The sequence below is a fragment of the Tyto alba genome, unplaced genomic scaffold, assembly GCF_018691265.1.
Source record: "Tyto alba isolate M040663 unplaced genomic scaffold, T.alba_DEE_v4.0 Super-Scaffold_1000006, whole genome shotgun sequence".
Taxonomy (NCBI): domain Eukaryota; kingdom Metazoa; phylum Chordata; class Aves; order Strigiformes; family Tytonidae; genus Tyto; species Tyto alba.
The window spans coordinates 4753516-4767570 of NW_024881272.1; the positions used below are offsets into that span (position 1 = coordinate 4753516).

Consider the following 14055-nt stretch of genomic DNA (forward strand, 5'->3'; position numbering starts at 1 on the left):
CGTGGGGGCACCCACGCGGGGTTTTCTGCGGGGACACGCGGGAAGGAGGGAAGGGAATGGCCGGCGGGGCTCGGAAGCCGTGCGGGCGGCGGAACGGGCGGAGCGCCCACGGGCCGCGACCCTCCGCGCCGGTTCACGCGTGTCCCACCCCCCCCCCCTTTCCCCTCCCTTCCGCCCCGCCCCGAATCGGCACCGCCAATGGGAAGGCGCGGGGAGGCCGGCGGCGCCTTTCATTGGCTGCCGCCCCTGCATATATTATCGGGCGGCGGCGGAGCGCGGCGCGGCGGGACCCGGTGCGGGGCCGGTGGCGGGAGCCCGGTCGCGATCGGCGGTCGCGATCGCGGGATGGTGGCAGGGCCCCCGGGGGCCGCCTGCCCGCCCGGCCATGGGGCGGGGAGGGGCGGGGGGCAGGCGGCGGCGGGCCCGGGCCCGGGGCCGCTGAGGCGGAGCGGAGCGGGACGGGACGGGCCGGAGAAGCGGCCGGTGCCCCGCCGGCGCTGAGCGGCAGCCTGGGGTAAGTCTTGCGGGGGTCGGGAGTGGGAGGGAAAGGTTTGAAGCGGGGGCGGGGAGCGTGGGGACCCCGCCGGTGGGTGGGATGGGGAAGGAGCGGTGGCGGATCCCCGGTGCCGCCGTGGAGGCGACTCGGCCGCCGCCTCGCTCGGTGACCTTGGCCAAGTTGCTGCCCGGCTCCGGTTTGGCTTCTCGGCATCCCCCGCTGAGGATGGAGGGGAGAGAAAAACAACGAGCCCTTCCCGGGTGGGAGCCGCTCCGGTGCGGGGACCGGGAGGCCGCGACCGGCCCGGTGACACCGGGTGCCGGTGGGGAAAGCGAGATGCCCGGGAGGCAGGAAAACTGCTGCTGCTGCTCCTTGTGCAGGGTGCCCCGGGGGTGGGGGGGGGGGGTGGGGGGCGGCTGCGGGAGGTGCCCCCTTAAAATCCCGGCTGCCACCAGCTCTCCCGTGGGAGCAGCGGGCCGTGGGGAGGAGTGGGTGACCTGCGGGATGATGTTTGCTCACCTCCAACGCTGCGTGGGGTTATCAGCGCGGGGCCGGTGACAGCAGCCCCCGGTAACTCGGGGAGGGGTGAGGGGGGGGAATGACGTGCGTGTGTGTGTGTGTTGTCCCCGGCGGCGACCCTCAATTCCCTTCACTATTTTTTTTTAAAAGTAGGAAACAAAACTCTGGCTTTTTAAAGCACCGAGCATCAGCTCTCAGCGCAGGGATGTCCACCCTGATCTGCCCCTTCTCGGGGAGGGAGCCGGAGGGGGGGTGCGGTGGGGTGGCTGCCGTGGGGCAGGGCTCACGGGTCCCGGAGTCGCCCCCCACGGTGGTCCCGGGGCCGGGCAGGGTGATCCTGGGTGCCGTGGGGCCGGGTGGGACCTGCCGGCAGATGTCAGTGTCCCCTCTCCAGCAGCAGCCGGGAGGGTCGGTACCAGCCCCGGGGATGTTGCAAGGGGGCCCCCTCTGCACTTTTTTTTTTTTTTTTTTCCCCAAGCGGAGCTGGTTTTGGTGGGGATTCAGTGACAGTTCTGAGGCGTGGGGGAGCAGCGGGGTGCTGGGGAGAGGGGGGTGGCCCCCCCTCTGACACCCCGTATCTCCTCCCTCGCTCTCCCCAGCACCAGCCACCCACCACCTTATTTACCCTGTGCTGCTACCACCACGCATCACTGCCCACCCGTGACGCCCATCACCTGTGTGGAGGGAGGGGAGGGAGAGGTCCTCACCTTGCACTGCCTCCAGCTCCGGCATTGAGGCTGGTACTCGACTTTGGGGTCCACTGGAGGCGGGGGGAGCCATCCTTTCTGGGGAGGGGGGCTGCAGGATGCTCCGTCCCGGGAAGGAGCCATCCTCTCGGGGGAAGGGGCTTCGAGATGCTCCATCCCCAATCTCGTGTCCAGGGATGATCTTCCCTGGCCCCGGAGATGTGTCCGCAGGGATGCTTCGGGTGAGAGCTCAGCACAAGAACAGGGGAAGCCAACGCTGCTGCGCTGGGTGTGGAGGGGGGGAGTTGTATTTTGCACATTGCTCTTTTAAGAGGCTTTCTGCCCGTGGGTGTGAAAGCCTCGGGTGGGCAAAGCCAGAGGGCAGAACACATGGCGCTGGTGCGACACGCTGCACGCAACTGCTGTCTCCCCTGCTGGCAGCTCGGGCTTCATCTCATTTGACGGCTTATGCAAATCCTCAGCTCCCCGAGTCCTGGGATTTTCTGCTGTTTTCTTTAGCTCTCGTCTCCAAGCGTCTCGCTTTTCAGGATGTGCAGGAAAGCTGATAAAAGGAACCCGATTCATCAAGTCTTGTGGCTCTTTTAAACCAGTCTCACGAGCTGGGGGGGGTGGAGGCGGTGAATTAAAGTCACCTAGCCATAGTGACTGAACGGCTTTTTTGGGGGGGGGGGGGGGGGGTTGGGGGTCTCTGCGGGAGCCTAGCAAAAAGGGGTTCACAGCCACCACCGTCATCTTCAAGGCGGCTGCTGGGGCAGGGATGGTGGGCTCCGGGGTGGCTGTCCCCGCGCTCACCGCCTGGAGCCGCGGCTCCGCAGGCCGGGTGCCAGGCGGCTGACAGCACCCCGCCGTGCCCGCTTTGCCAGCCATTACCGTGCTGCTGTCGCTCCGGCCGGGCCTGGCTCAGCCTCTTAATTACCCCGACGGATCAATGGAGGCCCTGGCGCTTCCTCGGCAGCGTGCGGCTGCGAGCCCGGGCGGCCGCCGCTCGTTGCAAACCGCGACGGGAGGCGGGGGGGGGGGGGGGCAGCGGCGCGGGCAGGGCTGGCTGCGAGGGAGCTGGGGCCCACCAAGCCCCACGAGAGGTTGGTGGCTTTGGAGCCAAGGGGCTGAGCATCCTGCGGGATTGAGCCCTTTGTCTGTCCCTTGGGGGTGCAGGCGGCAGAGCAAAAGGTGCCCTGGGTGCCCACGTGAATGCATATAGGCAGGGCTGCGCTGAGGCAAGCCACTTCAGAGACTAAACTGCACTTAGCCTCTGCCCAGATTCTTTTAAGTGGCCTTAATTTGATAAAGCTTTCCCGCATTTAATGAGAAGGTGACTCAGTCGCTAAGTTTGACGTTCATTCCCACTAACAGGCAGCTCGAGACCCGTCCCCATCGCTCCCTGCTCCCGCACGGGTGCACCTCCGCTCCTGCCGTGCCCTGGGGAGCAGCCCCTGCTGCCTGGCACAGAGGTGGGGTGCTGCTTTTGGGCCAGGTTTCGGCTCAGCATTTACAGGGGGTAGTGCCCGAGTGCTCGTCCCGAGTCCCGTGCTCCCCCCACGGCACCCGGCAAACGCCACCGCAGCCTCTCCCCCACCGCACGCTTCGCAGTTTATGTGTCTCTAGATCCGCTCCTGCAGCACGAAAGGGCAGAAATCAATGTTAATGTCCCTGACAATTAGCTAACGTCTTAATTATCGAACTCAGCCTGATTAGTGGTGGAATGCATGGCTCGGGAGACGCCGTCGGCATGGAAGCAAGCAGGACCGTGGCATAACTCAGCAGGATGTGGCTGCTGTCGCCGTCGGCTCCAAGGGCAGTACAGAAAGGCTTTTGCTGCTCACCCAGCACTCGAGCATCCCCGTCCACACCTTGCACCACCCCGCCTCGGCCTCCCTCGAGCCATTTTGGATGCAGACACCCACCGCAGAAGCAATCCCCCGTTGCCATCTCAAGGGTGGGAGGGGCACCTCTAGAAATCGCAACAGGCTGTTTTTAAGATGCAGCTCGCGACGAGTGACAGTCTGGGCCATGCAGCGGCCATCACCGGAGGGACACCGGGGCGTTCTGCTGCAGGCGACGGGGACAAGGAGGGCTGCAACAAGATCAGGAAGGAGGTTGTGGTCCTAGGAAAGTTTGCCAAGAAATTTGCATTGGCGCTCTTCTTCCTTTTGCCTTAAGGTTTTTATAGAAAGAGAACTGGGGGGAAAAAAAAAAACCAAGCTGGAAGTTTTCCAACTTTTGTGATACTAAATTCTAAATCAAAAAAAGAAAAAAAGGAAAAAGAGTAGTCAGATGCTTCTCATCAAATCTTCATCCTTTTGGATCAAGGAAAAGTGATTAGAAAGTTATTTTCAGCTCTAGTAGTAGAGTCAAGGGGGTTCCTTGTTTCCAAAGAGCTTTGCTCTCCTCGGCATCCAGGAGGATGCTGGTGTGAGCAGAGAGGTGCACCCCGATAAGCATTGCCCCCAACCCTGCAAAATCAGAACTTCCCCCCCCCCCCCCCCCCCCCCCCGCCATCGATATGAACTGAGGACTGTACAGAACTATAGCAACTTCTGCACGTACTTATTTTTCTACCACCCCTGCTCGAGAGGAGCAAATAAATCAGCCGAGCTGCCGGCGGCGCTGGGAAGCTGCTCCTCGGGGACAAGCTTGCCGCCGAACTCCGCGCCGGCTCTCCTGCCCGCCGTGGCTTGCCCGTTCCTGCCGGGCTTGGGGCTTCAAGTCGCTGTTGGCAAGGACGCTGGCGTGCGTCAGCGCCGTCCCCAAGCACGGGCCCGCCTCGGAGGTGCCGCTGCTCAGGGCGTCAAGAAGAGGCAGGTGTAAATAAGAGCTCGTTTAGCAAGGTTGGCAACTGCTGCTTTAAGGGACTCCGCACAGCGGGAGGGGACCTTTTGGATTTGCACCAGCTAAGCCCTTGGAAATACTCGATTCTGACTGTTTTCACTGCTCGGTAGTAAAATATGAGGTGGCCTCAAAGAAATGTCTCGCGTTCAGCCGCGAATCTCAGAATAAGCTTCCCCAGGGAAAGCAGCAGAGCGGGTGGAAATGATTTCTCGCTGGTCTGGGGGCTCCAGCCCAAGGGAAGAGGTGGCCCAGGGTAGCTTCGTCCCTAATATCTGTCCCCATGGTGGTCTTTCAGAAGAAGTTTGCTGCCTTGAGCTGCGGTGCTGGGAGGGGAGGTGGGGGAGGGCGTTTGGAAGGGAAGGACAGCATGGGGAGCCCCTCTTGGGGAAGGCACGTGGGGGTGTCCCCCGTGGTGGTGGCAGCAAGGGACCAGTCAGTGCTGGTGGGAAGCTGTTAGCACCCGGGATGGTTTGCTGGAAGAGACAGTGCTCTGCTTGGTGCTCCCCTCCTCCAAAAAAAAAAAAAAAAAAAAAAAAAAGTCCCCTCCTTGCTTTGAATCAAAGGAAGGATGTTTCCACAGCCTCCTGATTTACACCAGGAAAGGCTCGGGGAGGGCAGCGGGGTGACTGGTGCGAGACCAGCTGTACCAGTCCGTGGTGGTGTGAAGTGGCAGGGGAGGAGGCCAGTCTCCCACAGCGCCCGTGGAAAAAGCATCCCCTTGACTGTACAGACCGGGGTGCAGGGAGGGGGGCGAGCAGCCCCTGCCCCCCCCCCCCCCCCCCGGGCCAGCCCCACCTCAGCTGGAGGTGGTCAGGAACCACCTAAAAGCCACAGACGGTGACAAGGGACAAGGAGATCGGCCGTGCCGAGCCTGTTTGGGGTGCAACAGGCAGGCTACCTAGCACACTGGTTATTTAAGCAAGGTGTTTTGCTGGCACAGCCATATTTAACGCTACAAGCAGCGTGTTTCCATGAGCAGGGTTTAGAAAGATGCTGTTCAAGGATCTTTCTTCTCGGCCAGGTGCCAAAACGCTGCTTCCCTCCTTGCTGTAGGGGAGAGGGACCCCTCCCGGGCACCACAGCTTGTCCCGGCTACCCGGGTCACCCCAGCAGCAGGACCCACGGCCGCAGAGCAGCGGGGGGGGGGTGAGCTGGGAGGGTTCAATCCTGAGCCTTGCGTGCTCCGTCGGTCTTCAGGCCACCTCAATTTTAATTGCATCCCCAGATATTCCTGGGGAGGAGAGCAAAGCGCCTGCCTGCTTCGGGCAGCCGCTGCATCCAGGCTGCCTGCTTTCCCCTGGCCCAGCTTTGGTTACAGGCAGGGAGGATTTTCAGAGCAGCCGAGGTGCCTCAGCTGCTCAGCCATCACCCACACGTGGCAGCGCATGAGCAGCTCCGGGAGCAGCCGGCATCGGGTCCTGCCACAATTCGGGGTGGGAGGGGAGGGGGGGGGAAGACACCCCCCTCCAACACTCGAGGTGCGGAGTGAGGACACCAGCCTGACATTTCCCATCCCTCTGCCCACCCCGATCTGTTTGTTTGGGGCAGGATTTGGGCACATTGTGGCCATGGGGGACTCCACGCGCCAGGAGCTGGAGGCAACGAATGAGGTGTTATGTGGCTGCCTGCAAGGCTGGGAGAAACCAGGGTGAGACGCAGAAAGATAGTGTGTGTGGGGTGGGGGAGACAGAAAAAACCCTGCCTGCTGCTCCTGTCCGCCCCTGCCCGCCCCGCTGCCCCGGCACTCCCAATCTGGTGATGCGAAAATTTCAGCTTTTGTTTAAAATTAACAGGGCCCCAGCCTCGAGGGCTGAGCGAGAAGCTGAGAAAGCGTAATCAAAGTGCACCCTTAAGGGTTTAAAAATAGAAAAGAGGGAAAAAAAAAAAAAAAAAATTGAAAAAATAATAATACATGTTAAAGCACGATGATTCATCAGCAAAGCCCTGTTTGGGAGAACACGGGGCTGGTGTGTGCTCATCAGGGGTGAGCGTTTGGGCTCCGGGCTGCCACTGGCCACCTTCCCAGAATAAAAATCACCTCCCCTGGAAGCACGGCAGTGATGGGGTCCCTATTTTTAGGCAAACAGCTCCTGCTGTCCGGCAGGACACCTCACCTCCTCTCGGCTCTGCTGGACCTTGTAGCTCCCCTTCGCTGGCAAATTCAGGCCCCGGCCCCGGGGCCGCTGCCCCCCAGCAAAGCTCCAGCTTTAATCCCACAGGTGCTGCCATGCTGGGCTATGAGAGCAGAAAGGTCTTGGCTTGACATAAACACCAGTTGCATTCAAAACACCACTGCCAGCCTTGGGGTGGATCCATGCATCCATCCATCATCTCAGCCACTGGTGGGATGCAAAGGAAAGTCTAACATTAACCACACACAGCTCAGTCCATAGAGAAACTAATTTTTTCCAGTTCCCTACATTTATTTTTTTTTAGGCCTCCCCCTGCCCCCGCAAAAAAAAAAAAAACCAAACCAAAAACCAACAAGCTGCACATGCTCATGATGGGCATCCCCAAAGGGCAGGGCGCAGAGACAGCCCGCTGCCCCCGCCACACGGGCACCCCACAGCAGCAAGCTTGGCTCGTCGGGCTGATGCACGGCAGAGAAAAACAAAAAGAAAAAGCCAGAAATTTCTCAAACGGGCACTAGCCAGGCTTTCATTTGACTTCAGCAGCAGCCAGCACCCCTTGACCCCAGAAACTCTTACCTCCTGCGGCACAACCGGAGCGTGGCTCTCCCCGGAGCACCGCTTTCCCTTCAGCAGCATCCCAGCACCCCACTTGCCTTTAGCTTGGGGTCGCACCCGGTTTATATGTGGCACCTCACACGGGCTCCCCCTCTTCCCACGGTGCCGTTGCAGGGCAGGGCTGTCCCGGAGGATCGCCGCGGGGCGAGAGAATGAAGAAGCCGGTCGGGCGGCAGCAGGATGGGGCGGCAGGACCTCCCGCGCGCTGACGGGCCCCCACTGATGCTCCCGTGGCCACTGGCCCTCCTGGCCCTGAGCTCGTGCTGCCCCTGGGGGGTGGCCGGCGGGGCGGGTGGCACGGTGCCCCAGCAGCATGCCGCCCTCGCGACCCCTTCTTCCTCCTCCTCCTCCTCTTCCTCCGGCCGGGCACCCCTCGACTGGCTCCTCACCGACCGGGGACCCTTTTACCGAGCCCAGGAGTACGTGGACTTCATGGAACGCTACCGGCAGGGTTTTACCACCAGGTACAGGATCTACAGGTGAGAGGCCACGGGTGCCCCGGGAGGGAGCTGTGGGCTTTGGGGGGGGGGGGGGGGGGGCAGCGGTGTGGAGGTGCACCCCGCTTTAATCCACACAAGCGGACCCCCACGCGTGGGAGGAGGCTGCCCGTCGGGAGAGACGGCGGGTGGGTGGATGCGAGATGCTGCTTTCCCAGGGGGTATAAGAGCAGCCCCTCTGGATGCTCACGGCACGGCCGGGATGGGCTCCAGGCAGGATTTGCCCTGAGCCAGGAGGGATTTGGAGCGCAGGATGAGATGGGATCAGCCCTTACAGGGCGAGGGACACTCCTTCGTCCTTTTGCTGAATTACTGAGAATTCTCTGTGCTAAATTACTGAGCCTGCCTGGACTGCCAGCCATCTGGGGCTGGGCTGCTGCTGGGGCTCACAAAAGGCCACCCTGACCGACCCCCTAGTACTGTCACCCCATAGACTGCAGCAGTGGGATGCTACACGCCTGGGGGCCAATGCTGGCGGGGAGTTTCTTGCCAGTAGAGAACCAGGTTCAGCAGCAGTGGGGTCCAAGCAAAGGACCACCCCACGACAGCCACCGTGGGAAATCCACTCCACCGCCTCCTGGTGCTAATTGGGGCTGTCACCTCCTGCTAACGAGCCCCTTTTCCTTTCCTGTCCTCACTGGTGCCAAGCCCCCAGGGGTTCCCAGCAGCAGAGCAAAGCCAGACCGCTGCCTCCCCGGGGGGGGGGAGCTGACATCGGTGCCGGGATGGCAGCCTCGTTAAACAGCCCGGCACCCCCAGAGAGCCCCCCTTCTCCCTTCACCCCTTTCCTAGACGCTGCCATGCCGAGGGACCCGCACCCTCCAGGGATGCTGCTGATGACGGTGGTGGGACGGGAAGGAGCAGCCGGAGGGGCAACAGCTGGCACGGGGGCTCGCTTTGCCCGTGGGGTGGAATTGAAGGGAGGGGATGAGGGGGGTGGAAATGATACAGGGGCTCCTGGCCCTGCGTGCTCCTGCACCCAGGGAGCGTGAGTGCGAGGGGAGAGGCAGCATCCTCCCCTCCCTCACCCCCAGCTCCACTCCTGGCCCAAACAACGCACTTTCTGGGCCCAAAAATCACAATGGGAGGCCGCCCGGTACCCATTGAGCCCCTCGCCTGCTTTGCACCCTTCCACCCCCCCCTCCTCTTCCCTTTCCCTCCTTTCCCAACCAGCCCTAATTAAAGTGTCTGAAAGCTGCCACCTGGTTTTAATTAGAGCAAAATGCCAAAGATTAGGCTGAAATGGGCCGCTGGTTGGTCGAGGCAGCAGCAGGCTGGCAGCTCCCCCCCCCCCCCAGTGCCAAGTGATGCTGGGGGAGAGCTGGTGGGGCACGTTCGCAGGCTACGAGGGGACTCACCACCCACCCCACCACATCCCAAACGCCTCCAGATTCCGACAAAACGCTGCCGATACTTAAAAACCACAAAACCCCCAGATGTCAGATCTTCACCGGGATCCGCAGGCAGGGGGATGGGGCGATGGATGAGGCCCGTCCAGCCTGATGGGCTGGAAAAAGCTCTGGCCCTGCCCTGGGCTGTGATTAATGTCCGCTGGAGGTGCCTGATTAATCAATATCAGGCGTCTCCACTGCTTGTAGCTCGTTATCCCCATCGATGGCTTAGGGAGGGATGATGCTTCTGTCCTGGCTGGATGTGTAGCTGGTGAGCACACAGCAGGTCCTTCCCCTCTGCCATGGCGATGGGGAGCTCAGGATGGTCCCCACGGGAGTTTTTCCACCTACGGATCCCCTGCCCCGAGGTGGAAATTGGGGACAGCATGCATGTGGCACGGTCAAACGGGCTTTGAACCCTCTCCCCGCCGCCGCTCTCCCCCGGCAGAGAGTTTGCTCGTTGGAAGGTGAATAATTTGGCCTTGGAGAGGAAAGACTTCTTCAGCCTGCCGCTTCCCCTGGCCCCCGAGTTCATCCGCAACATCCGTCTGCTGGGACGCCGACCCAGCCCCCAGCAGATCACCGACAGCCTCATCAAAAAATATGGGACCCACTTCTTGCTCGCCGCCACGCTGGGAGGTGAGTGTTGGTGGGTGCTCGCCCCCCCACTCACACAAGGTGGTGTGCAAGAGGGAGGGTGGGAAAATAAGCACGGCAGGAGAAATATGGCCAAGAAGGGGAATGGGGAGAGCCCAGCAGCCCCCCAAAAGCATTGATGTGTTCCCCTCCAGGAGAGGAGTCCCTGACTATTTTTGTGGACAAGCGCAAGCTGAGCCGGAGGGCAGAACCCGCCGGGGGGGCTGGGAACAGCTCGGGGGTCTCGCTGGAGACCCTGCACCAGCTGGCAGCCTCCTACTTCATCGACCGGGAGAGCACGCTGCGCCGGCTCCACCACATCCAGATAGCCACGGCTGCCATCAAGGTAGGAGAGGGCAGCGCAGGGGGGACAGCAGCCCCTCAAAGGTGGCCAAGACCCTACAGCAGCACCGTCCCCCCCCCCAGGGGAGGGGAGAGCAGGCAAAGTTAGGACATCTGCCTTATTTATGGGAAATTGGGCGGGCGCGCTCGCTAAGGAAGGCACATTTTTCAGCAGGCTGCAGGCAGGGCTGCCGCCTGTCAAGAAGCCAATTAGCAGGCAATTAGTTCTCCTCTCCAAGCATCCCCTGGTTAAAGGGAGTGGGGCACACGGCCAGCCTGGCCAGGGGTTATTTGCAGCACTTCTGGTGGGGTGGCGCGCACCCTGAGTCCCCTCCCGTGTCCCTGAGCACCCCTGGGTCCATCCCCTGTCCCCCCCCCCTCCCCTCTTAGGTGACCGAAACACGGACGGGGCCACTCGGCTGCAGCAACTACGACAACCTGGACTCCGTGAGCTCCGTCCTGGTGCAGAGCCCCGAGAACAAAGTGCAGCTCCAAGGTAGGACCGAGCTGGTGGGGACGTGGGGACGGACAAGTGCCACCGTGGGATGCTTGCGGGTGCGCAGGGGGGATGGTGGCTCGGAGATGCTGCTTTTAATTTAAGAGCCGGGGAGGAAGAAGGGGGATGAAAATAATCAAAGCTGGGCAGGATGAGGTTGTTGCTTGTCTGCCAAGAGGAGCCAAGATCGATGCGGAGCCCAGACAAGCGGCTCCATGGCAAATTGATAGGAAAACCACGCGAGGGTGGGAGCCCGGGGAGGGGCAAGGCTTGCTCCCTCCTCAGCTGGGCGATGTTTTGGAGGGGCCCTGCGCGCGCCCTGATGCTCTCGGGGCTGCCTCCCGCTCGCAGGGCTGCAGATGGTTCTCCCTTCCTACCTGCGGGAGAGGTTCGTGGCGGCCGCCCTCAGCTACATCGCCTGCGGCTCGGCCGGGGAGCTGGTGTGCCGCCGGAGCGACTGCCGCTGCCAGTGCCAGCCCGCCTTCCCCCGCTGCAACTGCCCCGAGGCCGACGTCCAAGCGCTGGAGAACAGCCTGGCCCAGCTCCGGCGAGCCTGGGAGAGCCACCACGGCCAGTTCGAGGAGTCAGGTGAGGTTGGGGAGACCCCACCGAGCATCTCCTTCCCTTGCAACCCCTCCCGCGGTGGGGCTCCGGGGCGGGATTAAGGTGGTCATCTCGCCGTGAAGACCCGAGAGCCTGGGTGGAGGGGGGTTGCCTCCAGCCCTACCTTCACCGCTTGCTCTCCTGGGTCTGCTGATGCCGCCCCTCTCCCCGCGCAGAGGAGTTTCAGGCGCTGGTGAAGAGGCTCCCCGGGGACCGTTTCCTGAACAGGACAGCCATCTCCCACTTCTGGGCCATGGACCTGGATGTCCAGCATCGCTACCAGCAGTTGGGCACCAGCCTGAAGCTGCTGTCCAGGAAAACCCACCGACTCATCCGGCGGCTCTTCAACCTCAGCAAACGTTGCCACCAGCAACCTCGCTTCAAACTGCCGAAGGAGAGGTAGGGTGCCACGGCGTCCCCGTCCCACGCTGCTCAGAGCCTCAAGAGGGGCTCAGCCCCACGGCCCACCTCCCCGTGCCTGGAACTTGGAGGAGCTCCCGCCTTGCTGGAGGGGGGTGCCCAGGGGTGAGCAGGCAGCCGTGCCGCCCAGGGATGTGGCCCTGAGAAGCTGGGTCCCAGCCTGGGGGTGGCAAAGGGGGGGCTGGGTTCACGGAGGGGGTGGGGACACAAGTGAACACAAGGTGGGAAGCTCCTCGGTCCCGTCTCAAAAGACGCCCTGTAAGCACCTCTCATCCTGTGTCCCTTCTCCACCAGGTCCCTCCCTTACTGGTGGAGCCGGGCACAGTCGCTCCTGTACTGCGGCGAGACCTCTGTGCCAGGGACCTTCCTGGAAGAAAGCCACAGCTGCACGTGTCCCCCCGACCAGCCCTCCTGCCAGGGCTCCGTACCGTGTGCCTTGGGCGAGGGGTCAGCCTGCGCCAGCTGTGCCGAGGACAACAGCACCCGCTGCGGGACCTGCAACCACGGCTACGTGCTGGCCCAGGGCTTCTGCCGCCCCGAGGTGGCCGACTCGCTGGAGCACTACCTGGGGCTGGAGACCGACCTGCAGGACCTGGAGCTCAAGTACCTCCTGCAGAAACGGGACAGCCGCATCGAGGTGCACTCCATCTTCATCAGCAACGACATGCGCCTGGGGAGCTGGTTTGACCCCTCCTGGAGGAAACGCATGCTCTTGACCCTGAAGAGCAACAAGTACAAGCCCGGGCTGGTTCACGTGATGTTGGCCCTCTCCTTGCAGATCTGCCTCACCAAGAACAGCACGCTGGAGCCTGTCATGGCCATCTACGTCAACCCCTTTGGGGGAAGCCACTCGGAGAGCTGGTTCATGCCCGTCAACGAGGGCAGCTTCCCGGACTGGGAAAGGACTAACGTAGATGCCTCTGCCCAGTGCCAAAACTGGACGCTCACCTTGGGCAACAAGTGGAAGACCTTCTTTGAAACGGTCCATGTCTACTTGCGGAGCCGCATCAAGTCTCTGGACGACAGCTCCAACGAGACCATCTACTACGAACCCTTGGAGATGGCAGATCCCTCCAAGAACCTGGGGTATATGAAAATCAACAGCTTGCAAGTCTTCGGCTACAGCCTGCCCTTTGAACCCGATGCTATTCGCGACCTGATCCTTCAGCTGGACTACCCCTACACCCAGGGCTCCCAGGACTCGGCCATGCTCCAGCTGTTGGAGATCAGGGACCGGGTGAACAGGTTGTCACCCCCTGGCAAGACCCGCCTCGACCTCTTCACGTGCTTGCTCCGCCACAGGCTCAAGTTGGCCAACAACGAGGTGGTGAGGATCCAGTCGTCCTTGAGGGCCTTCAACGCCAAGCTGCCCAACGCGGTGGAGCAGGAGACGGGCAAGCTGTGCAGCTAACAGCCGGGGCCGCCCAGATCTCGGAGCGAGGGGGCTGGGAGAAAAGACTCCCCAGGGTTGGAGGTGGGGGGGGGGGGGGGGGGGGGTGGGGAGGGGGCATAAATAACCACCCTAAAAAATTAAATCAAGGCCTTACCTTAGTGCCAACCGCGTGCTTCCATGGTACACCCAGAGACTGGCCAAAGAGATGCAGCGCTCGAGCGGACGGAGGACACCAGTGGGAGCAGGGGTGGCTCACGCAGCGCAGACGGGCTCCGAGCGCGGGGACGATGCCGGCACGGCCGCCCCGTCGGTGGCTGGGGGGGGGGTGCACCCGTGGCCGGGGGGGACGTGGCCTGGCCAGAGGCAGCTGCTGGTCCCGCCGGAGCAGCTGCCCAACCCGCCTTGAGGATCCTCCAGCGGCAGCCTCCTCGGCATCCCAACTTTTGTAGTCTTTTTAAGAGAGGTTTCTACCGGCACCTTCGCTTTTGCATTCCCCCGTGATCCTTCCTTCAGCCATGCCCTCACACAAGGTGTGGGGAGGGGGAACCACACCATAGCGGCCCCCCCCCCCCCCCCGCCCCCTCCTCCGAACCCAGATCATCTCCCCTGGGGCCTCTCCACGAGCATCTCGCGCCTGCTGCAGTACCGAGGCATCGTCACACCTCGCGTGGGAAGGATCTGGCACCCACCTTGGGGACACTGCCATCACAGACACTGGCGGAGACCCTCTGGGCTGCAATTCCTTACAGGAAAAAAAAAAAAAAAAAAAGAAAAGAAACCTAAAACAAAAGAAAGAAAGAAAGAAAAAAAAAAAGGTTTTATTTATGTATTTATTTATTTGTTTTGTTTGGGAAGGGTTTTTTTAAGCTTATTTATTCGGGGAGTGTCATTTCTTGTTGGTGGCTCCAGCCAAGAGACATCTTAGTAAAATGTATCTGTTTAATATATTTTTTAAAAAATGCCTTTTTTGAGCATAAGA

The 14055-nt window shown here is 61.7% G+C and overlaps 1 protein-coding gene across 4 annotated transcripts; it reads left to right on the plus strand.

Annotated features, from left to right (window-relative positions):
• The first annotated feature begins 292 nt into the window (after positions 1–292).
• On the plus strand, positions 293–13206 carry BRINP2 (BMP/retinoic acid inducible neural specific 2). Of its 4 annotated transcripts, none has more exons than XM_032995559.2 (8): positions 293–514; positions 7413–7777; positions 9635–9825; positions 9978–10168; positions 10555–10660; positions 11012–11248; positions 11440–11662; positions 11978–13206. In XM_032995559.2, the coding sequence occupies exons 2-8, from the start codon at positions 7479–7481 to the stop codon at positions 13092–13094; spliced, it is 2364 nt and encodes a 787-aa protein (XP_032851450.1). In that variant the 5' UTR covers positions 293–514; positions 7413–7478; the 3' UTR covers positions 13095–13206. The 4 variants fall into 4 exon arrangements, with proteins under 4 accessions (XP_032851450.1, XP_042640397.1, XP_042640396.1 ...); XM_042784463.1 differs by having other exon boundaries at positions 7413–7762; XM_042784462.1 differs by having other exon boundaries at positions 7418–7777.
• Positions 13207–14055: the final 849 nt, after the last annotated feature.